Below are 19211 nucleotides of genomic sequence, written 5' to 3'. Positions count from 1 at the left end.
AAAGTCATTAAAAAACCCTTATTAAAATAAAACGTACACACAAATATACCATACATAAACTGTATAGTTTATGTTTAAAAAATCCAGCCAATCAGGAGCGAACTTGGATCGCCCGTATATATGAGTAGAATGTATCAAAGAGAGTATAGAAGGGAAAATATAGGAGTAAAATATAACTAGAGAGAATAGCAGAAAAGATAGAAGAGATAGAAGAGATAGAAGGGATAGAAGAGATAGAAGAGAAGATATAGGAGATATAGGAGAGACTATAGGACATGGGACGGTAGGCACTCTGGTGCACTTATGTACGCCCCTTACTGACCTCTTAGGAACCTGGTGAGGTCTACCATAGATAGTCTAAGGGTAAAGTGTTGGGGGTTAGGGAATGATACTATGGAGTCCCGTAGTGACCACGCTTCGACAACTCGATTGCTAAAGTCATATTTGTCACTGTCAAACTATTTGCCAAGTCTGCATTACTATTACTACTAGTATTTTCTCATCATTCCTATCACCCATCTCCTCCCACTTAGGACTGTATGACTGTAGCTTGTTGCTTGTATCCTTAAGATTTTTTTTATTAATATCGATTGTTTCCTCATTGCCTATTTGACCCCTGTGAAAATCATTAAGTGTTGTACCTCATGATTTTTCACAAATGTATCTTCAACTGAGAGCATATGCATCAATGACAAATTCTTTGTGAGTCCAATCACACTTGGCCAATAAAGAATTCTATTCTATTCTATTTCTATTCTATTTCTATTCTATTTCTATTCTATTTCTATTCCATTTCTATTCCATTTCTATTCCATTTCTATTCCTATTTCTATTCTATTTCTATTCTATTTCTATTCTATTTCTATTCTATTTCTATTCTATTTCTATTCTATTTCTATTCTATTTCTATTCTATTCTATTTCTATTCTATTTCTATTCTATTTCTATTTCTATTTCTATTTCTATTCTATTTCTATTCTATTTCTATTCTATTTCTATTCTATTTCTATTCTATTTCTATTCTATTTCTATTCTATTTCTATTCTATTTCTATTTCTATTCTATTTCTATTCTATTTCTATTCTATTTCTATTCTATTTCTATTTCTATTCTATTTCTATTCTATTTCTATTCTATTTCTATTCTATTTCTATTCTATTTCTATTCTATTTCTATTCTATTTCTATTCTATTTCTATTCTATTTCTATTTCTATTCTATTTCTATTCTATTTCTATTCTATTTCTATTCTATTTCTATTTCTATTCTATTTCTATTCTATTTCTATTCTATTTCTATTCTATTTCTATTCTATTTCTATTCTATTTCTATTCTATTTCTATTCTATTTCTATTCTATTTCTATTCTATTTCTATTCTATTTCTATTTCTATTCTATTTCTATTCTATTTCTATTCTATTTCTATTTCTATTCTATTTCTATTCTATTTCTATTCCATTTCTATTCCATTTCTATTCCATTTCTATTCTATTTCTATTCTATTTCTATTCCATTTCTATTTCTATTTCTATTTCTATTCCATTTCTATTCCATTTCTATTCCATTTCTATTCCATTTCTATTCCATTTCTATTCCATTTCTATTCTATTTCTATTCTATTTCTATTCTATTTCTATTTCTATTTCTATTTCTATTTCTATTTCTATTCTATTTCTATTCTATTTCTATTTCTATTTCTATTCCATTTCTATTCCATTTCTATTCCATTTCTATTCCATTTCTATTCCATTTCTATTCCATTTCTATTCCATTTCTATTCCATTTCTATTCCATTTCTATTCCATTTCTATTCCATTTCTATTCCATTTCTATTCCATTTCTATTCTATTTCTATTCCATTTCTATTCCATTTCTATTCCATTTCTATTTCTATTTACAGAGAGTGAGCATATTGCCCCCAACAATCTGGGTCCTCATTTTACCGACCTTGGAAGGATGGAAGGCTGAGTCAACCTTGAGCCTACTGAGATTCCATCTGCCAAATCTGCTGGCAAGATCAAACGGAGCTTGCCGTGGAGTGGACCTGCAGAGAATTACATTGCACCCGCCCACACTCCCTTGGGAAACGGTAGTACAGGTAGTCCTAAACTTATATAGAGCCGGGGTGGTGCAGCAGGTAGAGTGCTGTACTGCAGGCCACTGAAGCTGACTGTAGATCTGAAGGTCAGCGGTTCAAATCTCATCACTGGCTCAAGGTTGACTCAGCCTTCCATCCTTCCGAGGTGGGTAAAATGAGGACCCGGATTGTGGGGGCAATAGGCTGGCTCTGTTAAAAAAGTGCTATTGCTAACATGTTGTAAGCCGCCCTGAGTCTAAGGAGAAGGGCGGCATAAAAATTGAATGAATAAGTAAGTAAGTAAGTAAGTAAGTAAGTAAGTAAGTAAGTAAGTAAGTAAGTAAGTAAGTAAGTAAGTAAGTAAGTAAGTAAGTAAGTAAGTAAGTAAATAAATAAGTAAATAAGTAAATAAGTAAATAAGTAAATAAGTAAATAAGTAAATAAGTAAATAAACTTGCAACAGCTGATTTAGTGACTGTTCAGAGTTATAACAGCACCATTCAAGGACAACAGAACTGGAAAAAAGGTGACTTAGGATGAGATTTCACGCTAATGGCCGCTGCACAAGATCCTCATGGTCTTTGATTGATATTTAAGACGCTTGGCAACTGACTCACATTTATGACAGTTGCAGAGTCCTCCGGTTACGTGATCCCCTTGTGTGACCTCTGGACAAGCAGTGTCAAGGAGTGAAACCAGATTCAGTTCAACAACCGTGTTACTAATTTAAGAACTGCAGGGAGTCACTTAACAAGTGTGGCAAGAAAAATCATAGAAAAGGACAAAACTCACTTAACCAATGTCTTACTTGGTAACATGAGTCCCTATGGGATTGGGCGGCATAGAAGAATGAATGAATGAATGAATGAGTGAGTGAGTGAGTGAGTGAGCGAGCGAGCGAGCAAGCAAGCAAGCAGATGGATGGATGGATGGATGGATAGATAGATAGATAGATAAGTAAGCAAGTAAGTGAGTAAATAAATAAATAAATGAATGAATGAATGAATGAATGAATAAATAAATAAATATTGGGGTCCATTGTGGTTGCAAGTTGAGGACTTCCTGTACATAGTCCCAGAGCCAAAAGCAAGGACGGTTCTCTCTTTGCTATGCACACCTTGACTTTGTTAGATCTGTGATGTGCCAAAAAGAAAGAAAAAAAAGCAAAGTTGATCCTGGCAGATACGGGGAGGGGGAATCCCCATCTTAAATGTTTTTTGATATTTTAAAGGAATTGATGAATCAACTTTTTTTTAAAAAAAAGTCTATTTATTAATTTTTACAAAATGAAAATGAGTATACATCACAATACTCTTGCAGATCATAGCCTATTTCATTGTATTTCTTGTTTAAAAATCTATATACAATGTATTCTATTAAAGAGAGAGGGATGGGTATGGTAAATAAGACAGGTGGGTATGAAGTATTTGCATTTATAGACATATGGAGATATCAATAGATATAGCAGGTAGAGAAAGAGGCCTCTGGAACCAGCTCCCCCCCGGAGATTAGGATTGCCCCCACCCTCCTTGCCTTTCGTAAACTTCTTAAAACCCATCTCTGACATCAGGCATGGGGGAACTGAGATAGCTTCCCCAGGCCTATATAGTTTATGTATGGTATGTTGTGTGTATGTTTTTTAAAATTATGGGTTTTTAGTTTTTTAAATATTAGATTTGCATTGTACATTGTTTTCTATTACTGCTGTGAGCCGCCCCGAGTCTACGGAGAGGGGCGGCATACAAATTCAATAAATAATAATAATAATCAACTTTTTAAATTCAAGGCAGTAGAACTACTGTAGGTTCCTAGGAATTTCTTAAATATCTTATATTTTCCCCTTCTCCCGCAGTCTCCAGGCTCTGGGACCACTGACTTCTAGGAACAAAAATAAATAAATCAAGGGATAATAATATGCAAGTACAGTGATACCTCATCTTACAAACGCCTCGTCATACAAACTTTTCGAGATACAAACCCGGGGTTTAAGATTTTTTTGCCTCTTCTTACAAACTATTTTCACCTTACAAACCCACCACCGCTGCTGGGATGCCCTGCCTCCAGACTTCCATTGCCAGCGAAGCACCCGTTTTTGCGCTGCTGGGATTCCCCTGAGGCTCCCCTCCATGGGAAACCCCACCTCCGGACTTCCGTTGCCAGCGAAGCACTTGTTTTTGCGATGCTGGGATTCCCCTGCAGCATTGCAAAAACACAGAAGTCCAGAGGTGGGGTTTCCTATGGAGGGGAACCTCAGGGGAATCCCAGCAGCGCAAAAACGGGCGCTTTGGCTGGCAAAAGGGGTGAATTTTGGGCTTGCAGGCATTAATCGCTTTTCCATTGATTCCTATGGGAAACATTGTTTGATCTTACAAACTTTTCACCTTAAGAACCTCGTCCCAGAACCAATTAAGTTTGTAAGACGAGGTATCGCTCTACTGCTGGATAAGGTGAGAACAAGTTGGGGACTCCTTGAGCAATTTGTCATTCAACATTTAAAAGAATTTGGGACAAAGAACAGGCTTGGAAGCTCAAAGTGTGTAAAACGGTCTGGATCTTCTCAAATCCCTCTTATGGACTTTCATCCTCTAAACCTTCTCTAAGAGGTGGGGGTGGGGGCTATAGAAAAAAGAATCTAACACACAAAGATCAAGTCTCTGTGGGAAAACAGGTCTTCTGTGACCCCCTTTAGTTAATATTAAAGGATTCTGGGTTTGCACAGCATGCTAAATTGAAACACAGCTGTCTGGTTAGTGGAACAGTGTTTAATGCAAACACACGGTATAAATGGACAATAGGCAAGATTCCCATGTTGTGCCAAGGTATAATGAAGTTTGTTTTTGCCACAGGCTTTAGCCTAATATTTATTTATTTATTTATTTATTTATTTATTTATTTATTTATTTATTTATTTATTTATTTATTTATTTATTTATTCTTTGTCCAATATACAATACATATGGAAGAGAATAGACATTAAGTAATATATATAAAGATAGAAAGTAAAAAAGAAGAGAAGTAGATGGGAGGGAGAGAATATATATGATATAAGAGATAGGGAGAGAATATATATGATATATATATATATATATATATATATATATATATATATATAGAGAGAGAGAGAGAGAGAGAGAGAGAGAGAGAGAGAGAGAGATAAAGAGAGAATATATATGATATATGATATAAGGAAAGGCAATTGGACAGGGGACGATAGGCACATCAGTGCACTTATATACGCCCCTTACTGGCCTCTTAGGAACCTGGAGAGGTCAATCGTGGAGTCCGGTGCCATGAAGGGCTTTATAGGTCATAACCAACACTTTGAATTGTGACCGGAAACTGATCGGCAACCAATGCAGACTGCGAAGTGTTGGTGTGACATGGGCATATTTAGGAGCGCCCATGATAGCTCTTGCAGCTGCATTCTGCATGATCTGAAGTTTCCGAACACTTTTCGAAGGTAGCCCCATTTAACATCATACTTTGATTAAATTTTTAAAAAAATTCTTTATTTGTACAATGTTAACTTAAACTAGTTTTACTTGCAGAAACACGATTTGCGGAAAGCAACGAATGGTATATTTTTATTTATTGAATTGTTGTGAATCACCCTGGAATCTTTAAGTACAATACATATCCTAAACAAAACACAAATATAAAATCTTGACATCTGCCAGTGATCTAACTCTGCCAAGAAACAGAAAACTATCAATCCCCCACTCCCTCCAACAACATTTCTTAGAAAGTTGAAGAAAGAACAAGGAATTCTATTTTCTTGACATCATGATATCAAGGGATTAAAGTTTTTGGCAAGGTTTACGCCCTAAGACTTTAGTTGGGCAGACTTTGCCCTTTAAGCTTTGAGAATACCACAAGGATCCTCGGGCAACATATATTGGGATACTAATTTTCGTATTCTAAGTCAAGTTCCCAGTCCCCCAGCCTTTGTGGCTCTACAAAAGGGCATTTGCCAATCTCCTACTTCTCCTCTATCACAGTCCTGCATTGTTGCTGGGACTGCATTTTGGCCAGATGGAAGAAGTCTAAAAATAATATACTGTATAAGCAAAGCTCTATGAAATAATGAAAAGGAGGAAAAACATGAATATGTATACATGGGAAATGACGATCTTTTTGCCGACGATGTGAAACTTTTCAACACCACTGATAACACACTCACCCTCCAGAAAGACCTGGACTTTGTCTCAGACTGGTCTAACACCTGGCAACTTCAAATATCAACCAACAAATGATCTACCCTCCACATCGGCAAAAAGAATCCAAACCGCACATACGAACTGAATAAACAACTTCTCACTGCTAACCCACATTCTGTAAAAGACCTTGGAATACTAATATCGAATGACCTAAGTGCTAAAGCCCACTGCAACAATATCGCCAAAAAAGCCTCTAGAGTTGTTAACCTGATCCTACGCAGCTTCTGCTCAGGCAATCTCACTCTACTCACAAGAGCCTACAAAACTTTTGCCAGACCCATCTTAGACTACTGCTCATCTGTCTGGAACCCATACCACATGTCAGACATCAACACCCTTGAAAATGTCCAAAGATATTTCACCAGAAGAGCCCTTCACTCCTCCCCTCGAAACAGAATATCCTACGAAAATAGACTTACAATCCTAGGCCTAGAAACCCTAGAACTACGGCGTCTAAAACATGATTTGAGTATTGCCCACAAGATCATATGCTGCAATGTCCTACCAGTCAATGACTACTTCAGCTTCAACCGCAATAACACAAGAGCACGCAACAGATTCAAACTCAATACGAACCGCGGCAAACTTGACTGTAAAAAATATGATTTCAACAATCGAGTTATTGAAGCGTGGAACTCATTACCGGACTCAATTGTGTCAATCCCTAACCCCCAACACTTCTCCCTTAGACTCTCCACGATTGACTTCTTCAGATTCCTAAGAGGCCAGTAAGGGGCGTACATAAGTGCACTGGTGTGCCTTTCGTCCCCTGTCCAATTGTCTCTCCTTTCTTTCATCTATCTTATATATTCTCTTCCTATCATATATCCTCTCCTCTAAGCCCACTTTCACCCTTTTTATATTATCACATGTCTATTTTCTTCCTATGTACTTGTGTATTGGACAAATGAATAAATTAAAAAAAAAAGAATAAATAAAAGAATGCAAGGCAGGTTCCAGAAAAAGTAGAACTTGTGTCAGAAAGACTAAAACTTTTCTACTTAAGAACCTGGTCACAGAACGAATTATGTTCATAAGTAGAGGTACCACTCCATTATCTTTTTTTACATTAATTTCTATTCCACTAAAATATAGTAAAGTTGCATCCCAATCTTATATTGGTACAAGCCTCCTTTTATGTGCATATACTTTTAAGAAAACGGAATGGAACTTCAGTCATATAGTTGTCCCCCCACCTCCTGATTTTTGACTCATCATGTTGGTATCTTTTCCCCCAGAGATCTTTGGGGCTTAATGTATGAAGCTGAAAAATATATTGGAAGAAGACAAACTACTTCTAAACTCAAGAAAACTCTATTGATTTGTCCACGATGGCCAACAGGTGGTGACATTTTTTCTTCACGCTTTCCTTAATAAAAAGAAGACATTAAACAACAAAAAAAATTAATTTGGAGAATGTTTATTTTGAGTTCATGCCTGGGGTGTACATGTGGGATGTGGACCTGTTTAATAACGTTAAGATAGTGTTAAAAAGACTAAATGGCTGAGCTCTGCAAGTCACAAGCGCTTAACTGTTGTTGACAAATCTCGAGAGTATCTGGGAGGTCAGAGGAGGCTACAGGGAAAGCTGAAACCCACCTCATTGTATCTATTGAAAACAAAACAAGAAAGATCAACATCTTGTTAGATATGTAGGGACCTCTTGTGCTGTTTCAGAGCAGGAAATGGTTCAAGTTGAACTGTGCTGGTACAAAGTGGCTTCTAAAAATGTTATCTTCAAATTTCTTAATATTTTTTAACTTCTAATCTACATCATAAGTCTACAAGTGTATTATTATTATTATTTATTTATTAGATTTGTATGCCACCCCTCTCCGTCGACTCGGGGCGGCTTAGAGCAATGATAAAAACAACAAATCTAATAGTTAGAATCTAAAATAACAATAATACAAAAAAAACAAGAAACCCCAATATATAAAAACATACATACAGTCATCATACACAAAAAAACTACATAGGCAGGGGGAGATGTTTCAGTTCCCCCATGCTTGATGGCAGAGGTGGGTTTTAAGGAGTTTACAAAAGGCAAGGAGGGTGGGGGCAGTTCTAATCTCTGGAGGGAGCTGATTCCAGAGGGTCGGAGCTGCCACAGAGAAGGCTCTTCCCTTGGGTCCTGCCAAACAACATTGTTTAGTTGACGGGACCTGGAGGAGACCAACTCTGTGGGACCTAACCGGTCGCTGGGATTCATGCGGCAGAAGGCGGTCGCCCCTCTCGGTAGACTCGGGGCGGCTCACAACAGTAATTAAAAACAGTATACTGTACAATGACAAATCTAATATTAAAAGTCTATAATAATAAATCTATCATTAAAAGTCTAAAAAACCCATTGTTTAAAAAGCATACATACAACATACCATACATAAAACTGCATAGGCAAGGGGAGATATCTCAGTTCCCCCATGCCTGATGACAGAGGTGGGTTTTAAGGAGTTTACGAAAGGCAAGGAGGGTGGGGGCAATCCTAATCTCCGGGGGAAGCTGGTTCCAGAGGGTTGGGGCCGCCACAGAGAAGGCTCTTCCCCTGGGTCCCACCAGACGACATTGTTTAGTCGACGGGACCCGGAGAAGGCCAACTCTGTGGAACCTAACCGGCCGCTGGGATTCATGTGGCAGAAGGCGGTCCCAGAGATATTCTGGTCCGGTGCCATGAAGGGCTTTATAGGTCATAACCAACACTTTGAATTGTGACCGGAAACTGATCAGCAACCAATGCAGACTGCGGAGTGTTGGTGTAACATGGGCATACCTAGGGAAGTCCATGATTGCTCTCGCAGCTGCATAATTTTACCTATAACTTCATTAATTTACAACAATAAAATACAGCAGGCTAAATCCAATTAATTAAAACTAAGTAAATTACTCTAAAATTCTTAATTATATTAAACATCAATCATACCCATTTAAACAACAACCATACATAACATTCATCAGCTAGGGGGCTAAGGTCTTATCGCCCCAAGCCTGAGGCTCTTTCCCTAGACCCCGCCAAGCAACATTGTCTAGTTGACGGGCCCTAGAGAAGGCTGACTTAAATTCAGAATTTAATTCATTCCGTGACCAAGTTCTTAAGTAGAAGTTTCTAGGAAGCAATTTTTCCCATAGGAATCAATGTAAAAGCAAATAATGTGTGCGGTTGGGAAAACCACAGGGAGGGTGGAGGCCCTGTTTCCTCCCAGGAGATTCCTAGAGAGGCCCCATAAAGGCTTCTCCCCACCTTTTCTGGCCCTATTTCCTCCCAGGAGATTCCTAGAGAGGCCCCATGGAGGCTTCTTCCTGCCTTTTCCACCCGTTTCCTCCCAGGAGATTCCTAGAGAAGCCCCATGGAGGCTTCCTTCTGCCTTTTCCGCCTGTTTCCTCCCAGGAGATTCCTAGAGAGGCCCCATGGAGGCTTCTCCCTGTCTTTCCCGGTTACAATTTCGGAGGCTCGGGTTATAAGTGGAAAATGGTTCTTGAGAAGAGGCAAAAAAAATCTTGAACACCCGGTTCTTATCTAGAAAAGTTTGTAAGTAGAGGCGTTAGGTAGAGGTACCACGTTTTTCTTTTGCACCAGGCTTTTGTTTTGCAATATTTCTTATTTTTAATCAAAAGGAATCTTATAACCTTATAAAGTGGGCATGAAGCTCCGAAGGAAGCAGTCAGGCTTCACACCAAAGTTACTAAGCACCCTGTTGTTTATTCTGGGTTCAAGGTTTTGATATTACAGTGAGTTCCACTGAGGTTAATTAAAATAACAATTATATTTGTTTTGGTGGTAAAATGCAAGCAAAAATTATTGCTAGAAAATGACACTGGGATTCTATTTCAGTTATAATGAGGCAATACCTTTTTACTATTTCAGAAGTACAGAAGATGAAATAATTTGTCCTCAGTGACTTCTTATAATTCTTCATAAAGAAAGTTATTACCGTTACATGAATCACCACTGTAAGAGATAAATCCTAAAATTAAATAAATCTCAGTATAATTCAACCAGGTGTTGAAATACCAAACACTGCATTCAGAGGGACATGAAACAGACATATATATATATTTTAAAAAATGAATTTAAGTAATTAAGAAATCATTTTCTCTTTTAGTACTGCAACTCTATTATCAGAAGCAAATAAGAATATTTACTATCATTCACTTTGCTATAGGTGTAATTCAGAAAAAGAAACCAAGACAGAAATCCATAGTAATTTTTTAAACATTTATTGCTTGGAGGTTTTATTGTATTTAAGAATGTGGAATATACATGTTTAGCTGGAGTCATTATCTTTCTGTCCATTTGAAACAACTTTGCATCCAAACAACCAGCTCTAAAAATCTTCCAATATACATAAAGGCTTATTTTCTTTGAACTAATAACAAACTACCATTAATATCAATTGTAGCAAAATGAAAATGTTACTGCCATGGATAGTGTACAGGCAACTGAAGGTTCGTTTTAATTTAATTCATTTTGTGTATAATGTGGAATTTAGATCAGCCAATCCTTAAAATTGTCGGTTGTTTTTGAAAGTCGGAGGTTCAGCCTTTGTTTATCTACATAATAGCAGCAGTAAGTTAATAACGTATTCGAAAACATCATGTAAAAATGCATATTTACTACGTACATATGCATGTCTCAAAACATTTTATTTCTGTGATACAAGAATTGAAAGCTAGGACCTAAATTGCTTTGAATATAAATCAAAGATTCAAGATTATGCAATATTATTACTGATATTTGGGATATCATTATAATATTCAAATGTAACAACGCACACAGCATGTCTGATGACCATGAAATTTATCTCCAAAGGTTTCCTTAACAATTTGGACCAATCAGATCCTTACAATCTGACCAATTTTTCAGGAATTAAAAAACGACGTCAATTTGATACAACTGAGTCTAGATGAAGATACAAAACTACATCAAAAATATACAAATACATAAAAATATAGCTATTTTTGAATTAACTTGGTCCTGATGGCTACTTAGAAAGGTCCACATAATTATTTTCAAGAAAATATATAAGTCGTTTGCCTTTGTCCAGGCAATGAATTATGAAGTTATTTATGTTACATTACTAATTAAAGCATTTGTGCAACCCTTTAGGACAAAATGATGATTTTTTTTAAAAAAAATGAGATAATCAAATGCTATTAACCAAATTTTTAAAGTCCTTATAAACCTTTCTGATTCTAGCTTTCTAAGACATGTAGCTACTATAATGAAACAAGCTTTCACTAGTTTTTTCCTTTAAAAAAGAATTAAAACCAAAGGCCTTAATTACCTTTGAATGACCTATTTTGTGTTTACACCAAGCTGGATCTCACCAACTCTCTCTTTGATAAAGTCACAGGTTTCCCATTAGCTTAAAAGTGTGTGGTCAACTAGAATCAGGACATTTGCATCAGAATAGAGATGAAATCATTGATAGAAATGTTTGAGTATGCTTTATACTTGGAGAATAGGTAAGGTTAGGGTAGCTTCTATTATCATAGCTAATAGGATCACAGAAACAATACAAGGCACCTTGTTCTTCGGTATTAATAAAAATTGAAGCATTTAATCTCTAGTTGCAAGAAACAAACTACAAAACATTTTCCTTTCTTTTAGGCAAGACAGTAGATCAGGAGTGTCAAACTCGCATCGTCACAGCGACATCATGTGACTATCCCCCCCTTCGCTAAACCAGATATGCGTAGTGTGTGACACATCCGGGCTGTGGGCCATGAGTTTAATAGTCCTGCGCCCTAGATTGATGTTACTTCTCGGTATACAGTGTTCCCTCAATTTTCGCGGGTTCGAACTTCGCAAAACGTCTATATCACGGTTTTTCAAAAATATTAATTAAAAAATACTTTGCGGTTTCCCCCCCTATACCACGGTTTTCCCCACCCAATGACGTCATATGTCATTGCCAAACTTTCGTTTGCCTTTAAAAAACATTTTTTTAAATAAACTTTAATAAATAGACATAGTGAGTAATAATCTAAATGGTTGCTAAGGGAATGGGAAATTGTAATTTAGGGGTTTAAAGTGTTAAGGGAAGGCTTGGGATACTGTTCATAGCCAAAAATAGTGTATTTACTTCCGCATCTCTACTTCGCGGAAATTTGACTTTCGTGGGCGGTCTCAGAACGCATCCCCTGCGAAAATCGAGGGAACACTGTATATGTATTGTGCTAATTTCTGCTGGTGTGAATAAATGCTAATAATGAGCCACACTCTGGGAAATAGCAACCAACTTTACTTCAAGAAAGAACCTGGCAACCAAAACATAATGGACAAGAATACAATGAGGAATGATTTAAGATATACTTGATAAACATTTTACTTTAAAGATTGAAATAAAACCATTTAAAGAAGCAACTTAATTTGTTTCAACATATAATACATAATTATACAATTCATTTAGCTGAGATAACTTATATTTTAAGTACTTCATTTATATAAACAGAAAAAGCCGGAGAAAGTGTGCAAACAATGATGCTCTAAAACAGTAAATTTTGAACGGCTATGATAAAGTAACAAACTTGTACTTGTAACAACTACTGATTCAAAAAACAGACTCTGTCCCTCTCGGGTGACATGGTCTGCCAGTCAAACAGAAAAACACAGACTAAACTGGCCTTAGTCTCTTTAAAAAAAAAAATCATAAATCTAGAAAACGTTTTGTAAAGGTGTTATATTTTGTATAGAATAGAAAGAGTGTTTCAAAAGGCACTTTTTAATTTAAGACAAGGTATGATTTCAGAGAAAGTTAAACATTGAAGTGGTACAACTAAGACTCCTTTTTAAGCAGTTCCTTTATGATAAAAAAAATGGATTCATCTCAGAATGGAAACTCAACTTCTAGTGTTTTCTAAGCATACAATAGAACAGTGTTTCCCAACCTTGGCAACTTGAAGATATTTGAAGTTCAACTCCCAGAATTCCCCAGCCAGCATTTGCTGGCTGGGAAATTCTGGGAGTTGAAGTCCAAATATCTTCAAGTTGCCAAGGTTGGGAAACACTGCAATAGAAGGATCTAGGTGTAAAAAAAACACCTTTTTTGCAATTCCACATTGTCACTAGGTCACTGATTTTGTGAATGAAGCTGTTTAACAGCCTTAATGTGTTTTTTCTTTAAAAAAATACTTTTGGAACACAGTTACATGAAAAAGAATCTGTAGAGGTTTTTTTTTAATACATTTATATAAAATATCAGATATAGCAGGTATAAATCATGAGCATCTCCTTTGGAAAATTGATCACCTTCTTGCCAGAGTTAACCAAAGATCACAAATATTTTATGTCAGTGCAAATCTATGCTTCTCTACTACAGAAAACCATTCACCCTTAAATACAAAACATTTTGATTTGGAAATGACATTAATTTGGTGACATCCATCCACCCTGCCAAATTATTATAGTATTCATTATTGGAGAAGGGGAGGAATCAAAGCTGCTTGTGCAAGTATCACTACAAACAGTCCTTCTTCTAGGAAAGCTTCTTGATTCTGCCGGGATAGAGAAGATCCTGGGCTGAACAACGGATCTCTGTGCGTGGTTCGATTACTGATCTTCGAGCCAAGAAGGAGCATCAACTCCAGGTATTTTCAATTTGATGTGGAATAGCTTAAGGGTCTGTTCAAGCTGTTTCTGATTTCCTGAAAAATAGGCTGCAATGGCATTGTGGAACAGAACAAGCTGGTTGTGCAGCACTTTCACCTGCGGGGGAAAAATCAAATTGAAAATGAAAATATATAATAATAATAATAGAATAGAATAGAATTTTTATTGGCCAAGTGTGATTGGACACACAAGGAATTTGTCTTGGTGCAGATGCTCTCAGCGTACATAAAATAAAATATACATTTGTCAAGAATCATGGGGTACAACAATGATTGTCATAGGGGTCAAATAAGCAATGAAGAAGCAATATTAATAAAAATCTTAGGATATAAGCAACAAGTGACAGTCATACAGTCAACATGGGAGGAAATGGGTGAAAGGAATGATGAGAAAAACTAGTAGAATAGAAGTGCAGATTTAGTAGAAAGTCTGACAGTGTTCAGGAAATAATTTGTTTAGTAGAGTGATGGCGTTCGGGAAAAACTGTTCTTGTGTCTAGTTGTCTTGGTATAATAATAATAATAATTATAACAACAACAACAATAATAATAAACAACTTGTGCCGGAACTACCATTTACTAGTGGCAAAGAACTGGTGGGATCATAAGCCCGAAAAAGTGGTCGAAAATGAGCAAGCAAAACTACTGTGGGACTTCCGACTTCAGACTGACCGAATTCTGAAGCATAACACACCAGACATTGTGATCGTGGAGAAAAAGAAAGTATGGATCATCGACATCGCAATCCCAGGAGACAGCAGAATTGAGAAGAAGCAGCTAGAGAAATTAGTGAAATACGAAGATCTAAAAATCGAGCTGCAACGACTCTGGCATAAGCCTGTGAAAGTGGTCCCAATGGTAATTGGCACGCTGGGCGCAGTGCCAAAGGATCTCAGGGGACATTTAAAAACCATTGGAATTGACAAAATCTCCATCTGTCAATTGCAGAAGGCCGCTTTACTGGGATTGGCAAACATAATTCACCGCTACATCACGCAGTCCTAGGTGCTTGGGAAGCGCCTGACTGGTGATGAAATACGAAATCCAGCATAGTGATCTCGTTTGCTGTGTTGTACTGACATAATAATAATAATAATTTTATTGTCATTGTCAGAACAACGAATTGTCATTGGCAACGAAAGTCGTGTGACACCCAAAGACCAGTCCCACCATACATAAAATCAGAATAGGTAAATTTAAAAATAGAATAAAAAATAGAATAAAATGTCCCACCCACTACAATTTCCCCACCCTGAACCACTCAACCATGCACATGGCAAACCGAGTAATATTGTCCAACAATTCACCGATGGTGACCCTTAAGTGCGAGTATAGCTCTGGAATAGAAACTATTCAGGAAACGTGTGGTCCGAGTTCTAGTTGTTCTGTATCTTCTGCCAGAAGGCAACAGTTCAAAAAGATTGTAAGCAGGATGAGAAGAGTCTTTGAGAATGTTATTCCGGAACCGCCTGCTACCGCACGAATCCCAGCGACTGATAAGGTCCCACAGAGTTGGCCTTCTCCGGGTCCTGTCGACCAAACAATGTCGTTTGGTGGGCCCCAGGGGAAGAGGCTTCTCTGTGGCAGCCCCAGCCCTCTGGAATCAACTCCCCCCCCGGAGATTAGAACTGCCGCCACACTCCTTGTCTTTCGTAAATTACTCAAGACCCATCTAATACCGCCAGGCATGGGGGAGTTGAGACACCTTTCCCCCAGGCTTTTTAAAATATATATATTTATGTTTGGGTATGTATATGTTGTTTGCTTTTTAAAATACGATAGGGTTTTATGTGCTTTTAAAGATTAGATTTGTTTTCGCTGGAATATTGTTTTTATTATTGTTGTGAGCAGCCCCGAGTCTTCGGAGAGGGGCAGCATACAAATCTAATAAATTGAATTGAATTGAATTATGCACCTTCCTAGAACAGCGAGATGTGAAGATGCCATCCAGGGCGGGTAGCTGGAGCCCAATGATGTTTTGGGCAGTTTTAATAGTTCTCTGTAGAGCTTTTTTGTTTGCTACAGAGCTGCTCCCATACCAAGCTAGAATGCCATATGTCAAGAAATTCTCAATGGTACAGAATATTGAAAGCTACACCCAAGGAATAATGTGCGTGTTTTTTTGTTTTTTTTTAACAAATTGTCTCTACAGTGAAATGATCAAATTAAAAAACAAACGTAAAATAATGCACTTAGGGAAAAGGAGTCCTCAATCTGAGTATTATATTGGCAGTTCTGTGTTAGCAAAAACTTCAGAAGAGAAGGATTTAGGGGTAGTGATTTCTGACAGTCTCAAAATGGGTGAACAGTGCAGTCAGGCGGTAGGGAAAGCAAGTAGGATGCTTGGCTGCATAGCTAGAGGTATAACAAGCAGGAGGAGGGAGATTATGATCCTGCTATATAGAGCGCTGCTGAGACCGCATTTGGAATACTGTGTTCAGTTCTGGAGACCTCACCTACAAAAAGATATTGACAAAATTGAACGGGTCCAAAGATGGGCTACAAGAATGGTGGCAGGTCTTAAGCATAAAGACTTAATGAACTCAATCTGTATAGTCTGGAGGACAGAAGGAAAAGGGGGGACATGATCGAAACATTTAAATATGTTAAAGGGTTAAATAAGGTTCAGGAGGGAAGTGTTTTTAATACGAAAGTGAACACAACAAGGGGACACAATCTGAAATTAGTTGGGGGAAAGATCAAAAGCAACATGAGAAAATATTATTTTACTGAAAGAGTCATAGATCCTTGGAACAAACTTCCAGCAGACATGGAATCCACAGTAACTGAATTTAAACCCGCCTGGGATAAACATATATCTATCCTAAGATAAAATACAGAAAATAGTATAAGGGCAGACTAGATGGACCATGAGGTCTTTTTCTGCCGTCAGTCTTCTATGTTCCTACGTTAAACAAAAAACCAGTTTCACCAACAGAAGCAAATATCAACTACCATTAATACCGACAGCCAAATTAAATGAAGAGGCTGCGTATGATAAATATAACCTTACCTGCATAACTTCACTTAACTGACTATACTCACATGACCTGCTAAGCATAATTTGGCTTAGTGACAGATGAGCAAAACCCTGCCACAGGCTCTTCCTGTGAGTGGGTACATTGAATGAACTGTGAATGATATAAATCATAGCCAATTTGGAGGCTATTTGTGCAATCCTGCTAATTTGTAGTCATCCATGTTACATCTTATCACCACAAAGAATTACGCCCCATTGTTTTGTTTGCTCGTTGCTCTAAGAGATAGAGTTGTTCATCAACATGTCAAAAAGATTGCTTGATTACGGTATTTTATCCAACAGATATGCTGATCAGTTGCATCTTTCTGTCTATTTTGTTTTCTGATGAGGACGTTACTGTATTTTATTATTGCATTTGATTGTTAACAGCCATCAATCAATTAAGGATAATATTAGCGCAAGCTTATCAGCTGGAAAGAGGCATGTAAGGATAATTTACAAGTAATGAAACTGTACCAATTACTTCAACACATCGCGGTTATCATTTGATCAAGTTTTAATTCAGCCAAAGAAAATAAAGACAAAAATATGTATGGTGGGAAAAAAGTAGATCTAAAATAGTGATGGTGAACTTTTCGGCACCGATTGCCCAACCAGAACACATGTGAATGAGCGCGTGCCGGAAACCCAAAGATCAGCTGGCGGGTGTGCACATGCCTGTTTTGGGATCATTTTGGCTCATTTTGATTCGGAAACTTCAGATCGTGCAGAATGCAGCTGCGAGAGCAATCATGGGCTTCCCTAGGTATGCCCATGTTACACCAACACTCCCCAGTCTGCATTGGTTGCTGATCATGGCATCGGACCAGAATATCTCCAGGACCACCTTCTGCCGCACGAATCCCAGCGACCGGTTAGGTCCCACAGAGTTGGCCTTCTCTGGGTTCTGTCGACGAAACAATGATGTTTGGCAGGACCCGACCCTCTGGAACCAGCTCCCCCCGGAGATTAGAACTGCCCCCACCCTCCTTGCCTTTCGTAAAGCTCTTAAGAACCATCACTGCCGTCAGGCATGGGGGAACTGAGACATCTCCCCCGGGCCTATACAGTTTATACATGGTATGTTTGTGTGTATGTTTGCTTTTAATAATGGGTTTTTTACTGTTTTTTAAATTATTAGATTTGTTCTTACATTGTCTTTGTTACTGTTGTGAGCCGACCCGAGTCTACGGAGAGGGGCGGCATACAAATCTAATAAATAATAATAATAATAATAATAATAATAATAATAATAATAATAATAATAATAATTTTCCAGCCCTTTGGGGGGGGGCAAAACCACCCCGAAAAACAGCCTCCAAAATGATCTGAAAACGGCCAGATAAGGGTCAGGAAAACCGTTTGTTTGGGGGGCATTTTGGGGGCCATTTTCCGGAGCTCCGGTACCCGCAAAGACGGAAACCAGAAGAGCAGCTGGCATCAGAGGACGTGCCCAGAGAGAGGGCTCTGCGTACCATCTTTGGCACGCATGCCATAGGTTTGCTATCACGGATCTACCATGTTTCCCTGAAAATAAGACACTGTCTTATATTAATTTTTGCTCCAAAAGTTGTGCTACGTCTTATTTTCGGGGGGGGGGGGGGGGCTTATATTTCTCAAATAAGACAAATTCACAGGCAGAAAAGCTGACACCCCCAAAGGAAGTGTACCGTACAGTACACTGATTACGGTACGGTACCTGTCAGTATGGCACCCCCACACACAAACGACGGCACATATATGGGACAACCGTATACTCCCGCTATTGCAGCTTCTGGCCACCAGAGGAACTACAGTCTACGCACTGTAGTGGAGACTATAATGGTGGTGAGACAGCAGCAGACTGTGTCTGCCGTACTGGACGGTACAAAGCGATGGAAGGGGCCAGCAGAGGACGCCACATTATTATGGTAACGCTATGAACATCTTTAAATGATACCGTATGTTTTTCCACTGTACCGTATGTAAACTTGACTACGCCTTATTTTCGGGGGGGTGCCTCATATTAGCAAATTCTGCAAAACCTTTGACATGCCTTACTTTCGGGGTACGTCTTATTTTCGGGGAAACAGGGTAGTAGTGTCTATAACAATGAGAGCCACTATAATATGCACAGATAGTTTTCAACCTTGAGCCAGTTACACTGAAGTCACTAAACAGGATTGAAAAAAGTGACCGATGACCGTTTTTCAAACTTATGACCAGTGCAGCATCTCCATCATGGTGACATCATCAAAATTCAGATGCTTGGGAACTGACTCAAATTTATGATGGTTGCAGTGGCCTGGAGT

The 19211-nt window shown here is 37.9% G+C and overlaps 1 protein-coding gene across 6 annotated transcripts in view; it reads right to left on the bottom strand.

Annotated features, from left to right (window-relative positions):
* Positions 1-12515: 12515 nt before the first annotated feature.
* ARFIP1 (ARF interacting protein 1) overlaps positions 12516-19211 on the bottom strand; it is a 63058-nt gene continuing 56362 nt past the window's right edge. For 5 of the 6 annotated variants that reach the window (XM_070757830.1, XM_070757831.1, XM_070757827.1 and 2 more), the window contains one exon: positions 12516-13998. In XM_070757830.1, the coding sequence (XP_070613931.1) occupies positions 13843-13998 (156 nt within the window). In that variant the 3' untranslated portion in view covers positions 12516-13842. The remainder of the gene's footprint in view (positions 13999-19211) is intronic. The other variant, XR_011559638.1, reaches the window with a different exon arrangement.

Source organism: Erythrolamprus reginae, chromosome 7, assembly GCF_031021105.1.
Source record: "Erythrolamprus reginae isolate rEryReg1 chromosome 7, rEryReg1.hap1, whole genome shotgun sequence".
NCBI classification, from domain to species: domain Eukaryota; kingdom Metazoa; phylum Chordata; class Lepidosauria; order Squamata; family Dipsadidae; genus Erythrolamprus; species Erythrolamprus reginae.
This window is presented reverse-complemented; position numbering and strand designations above follow the sequence as displayed.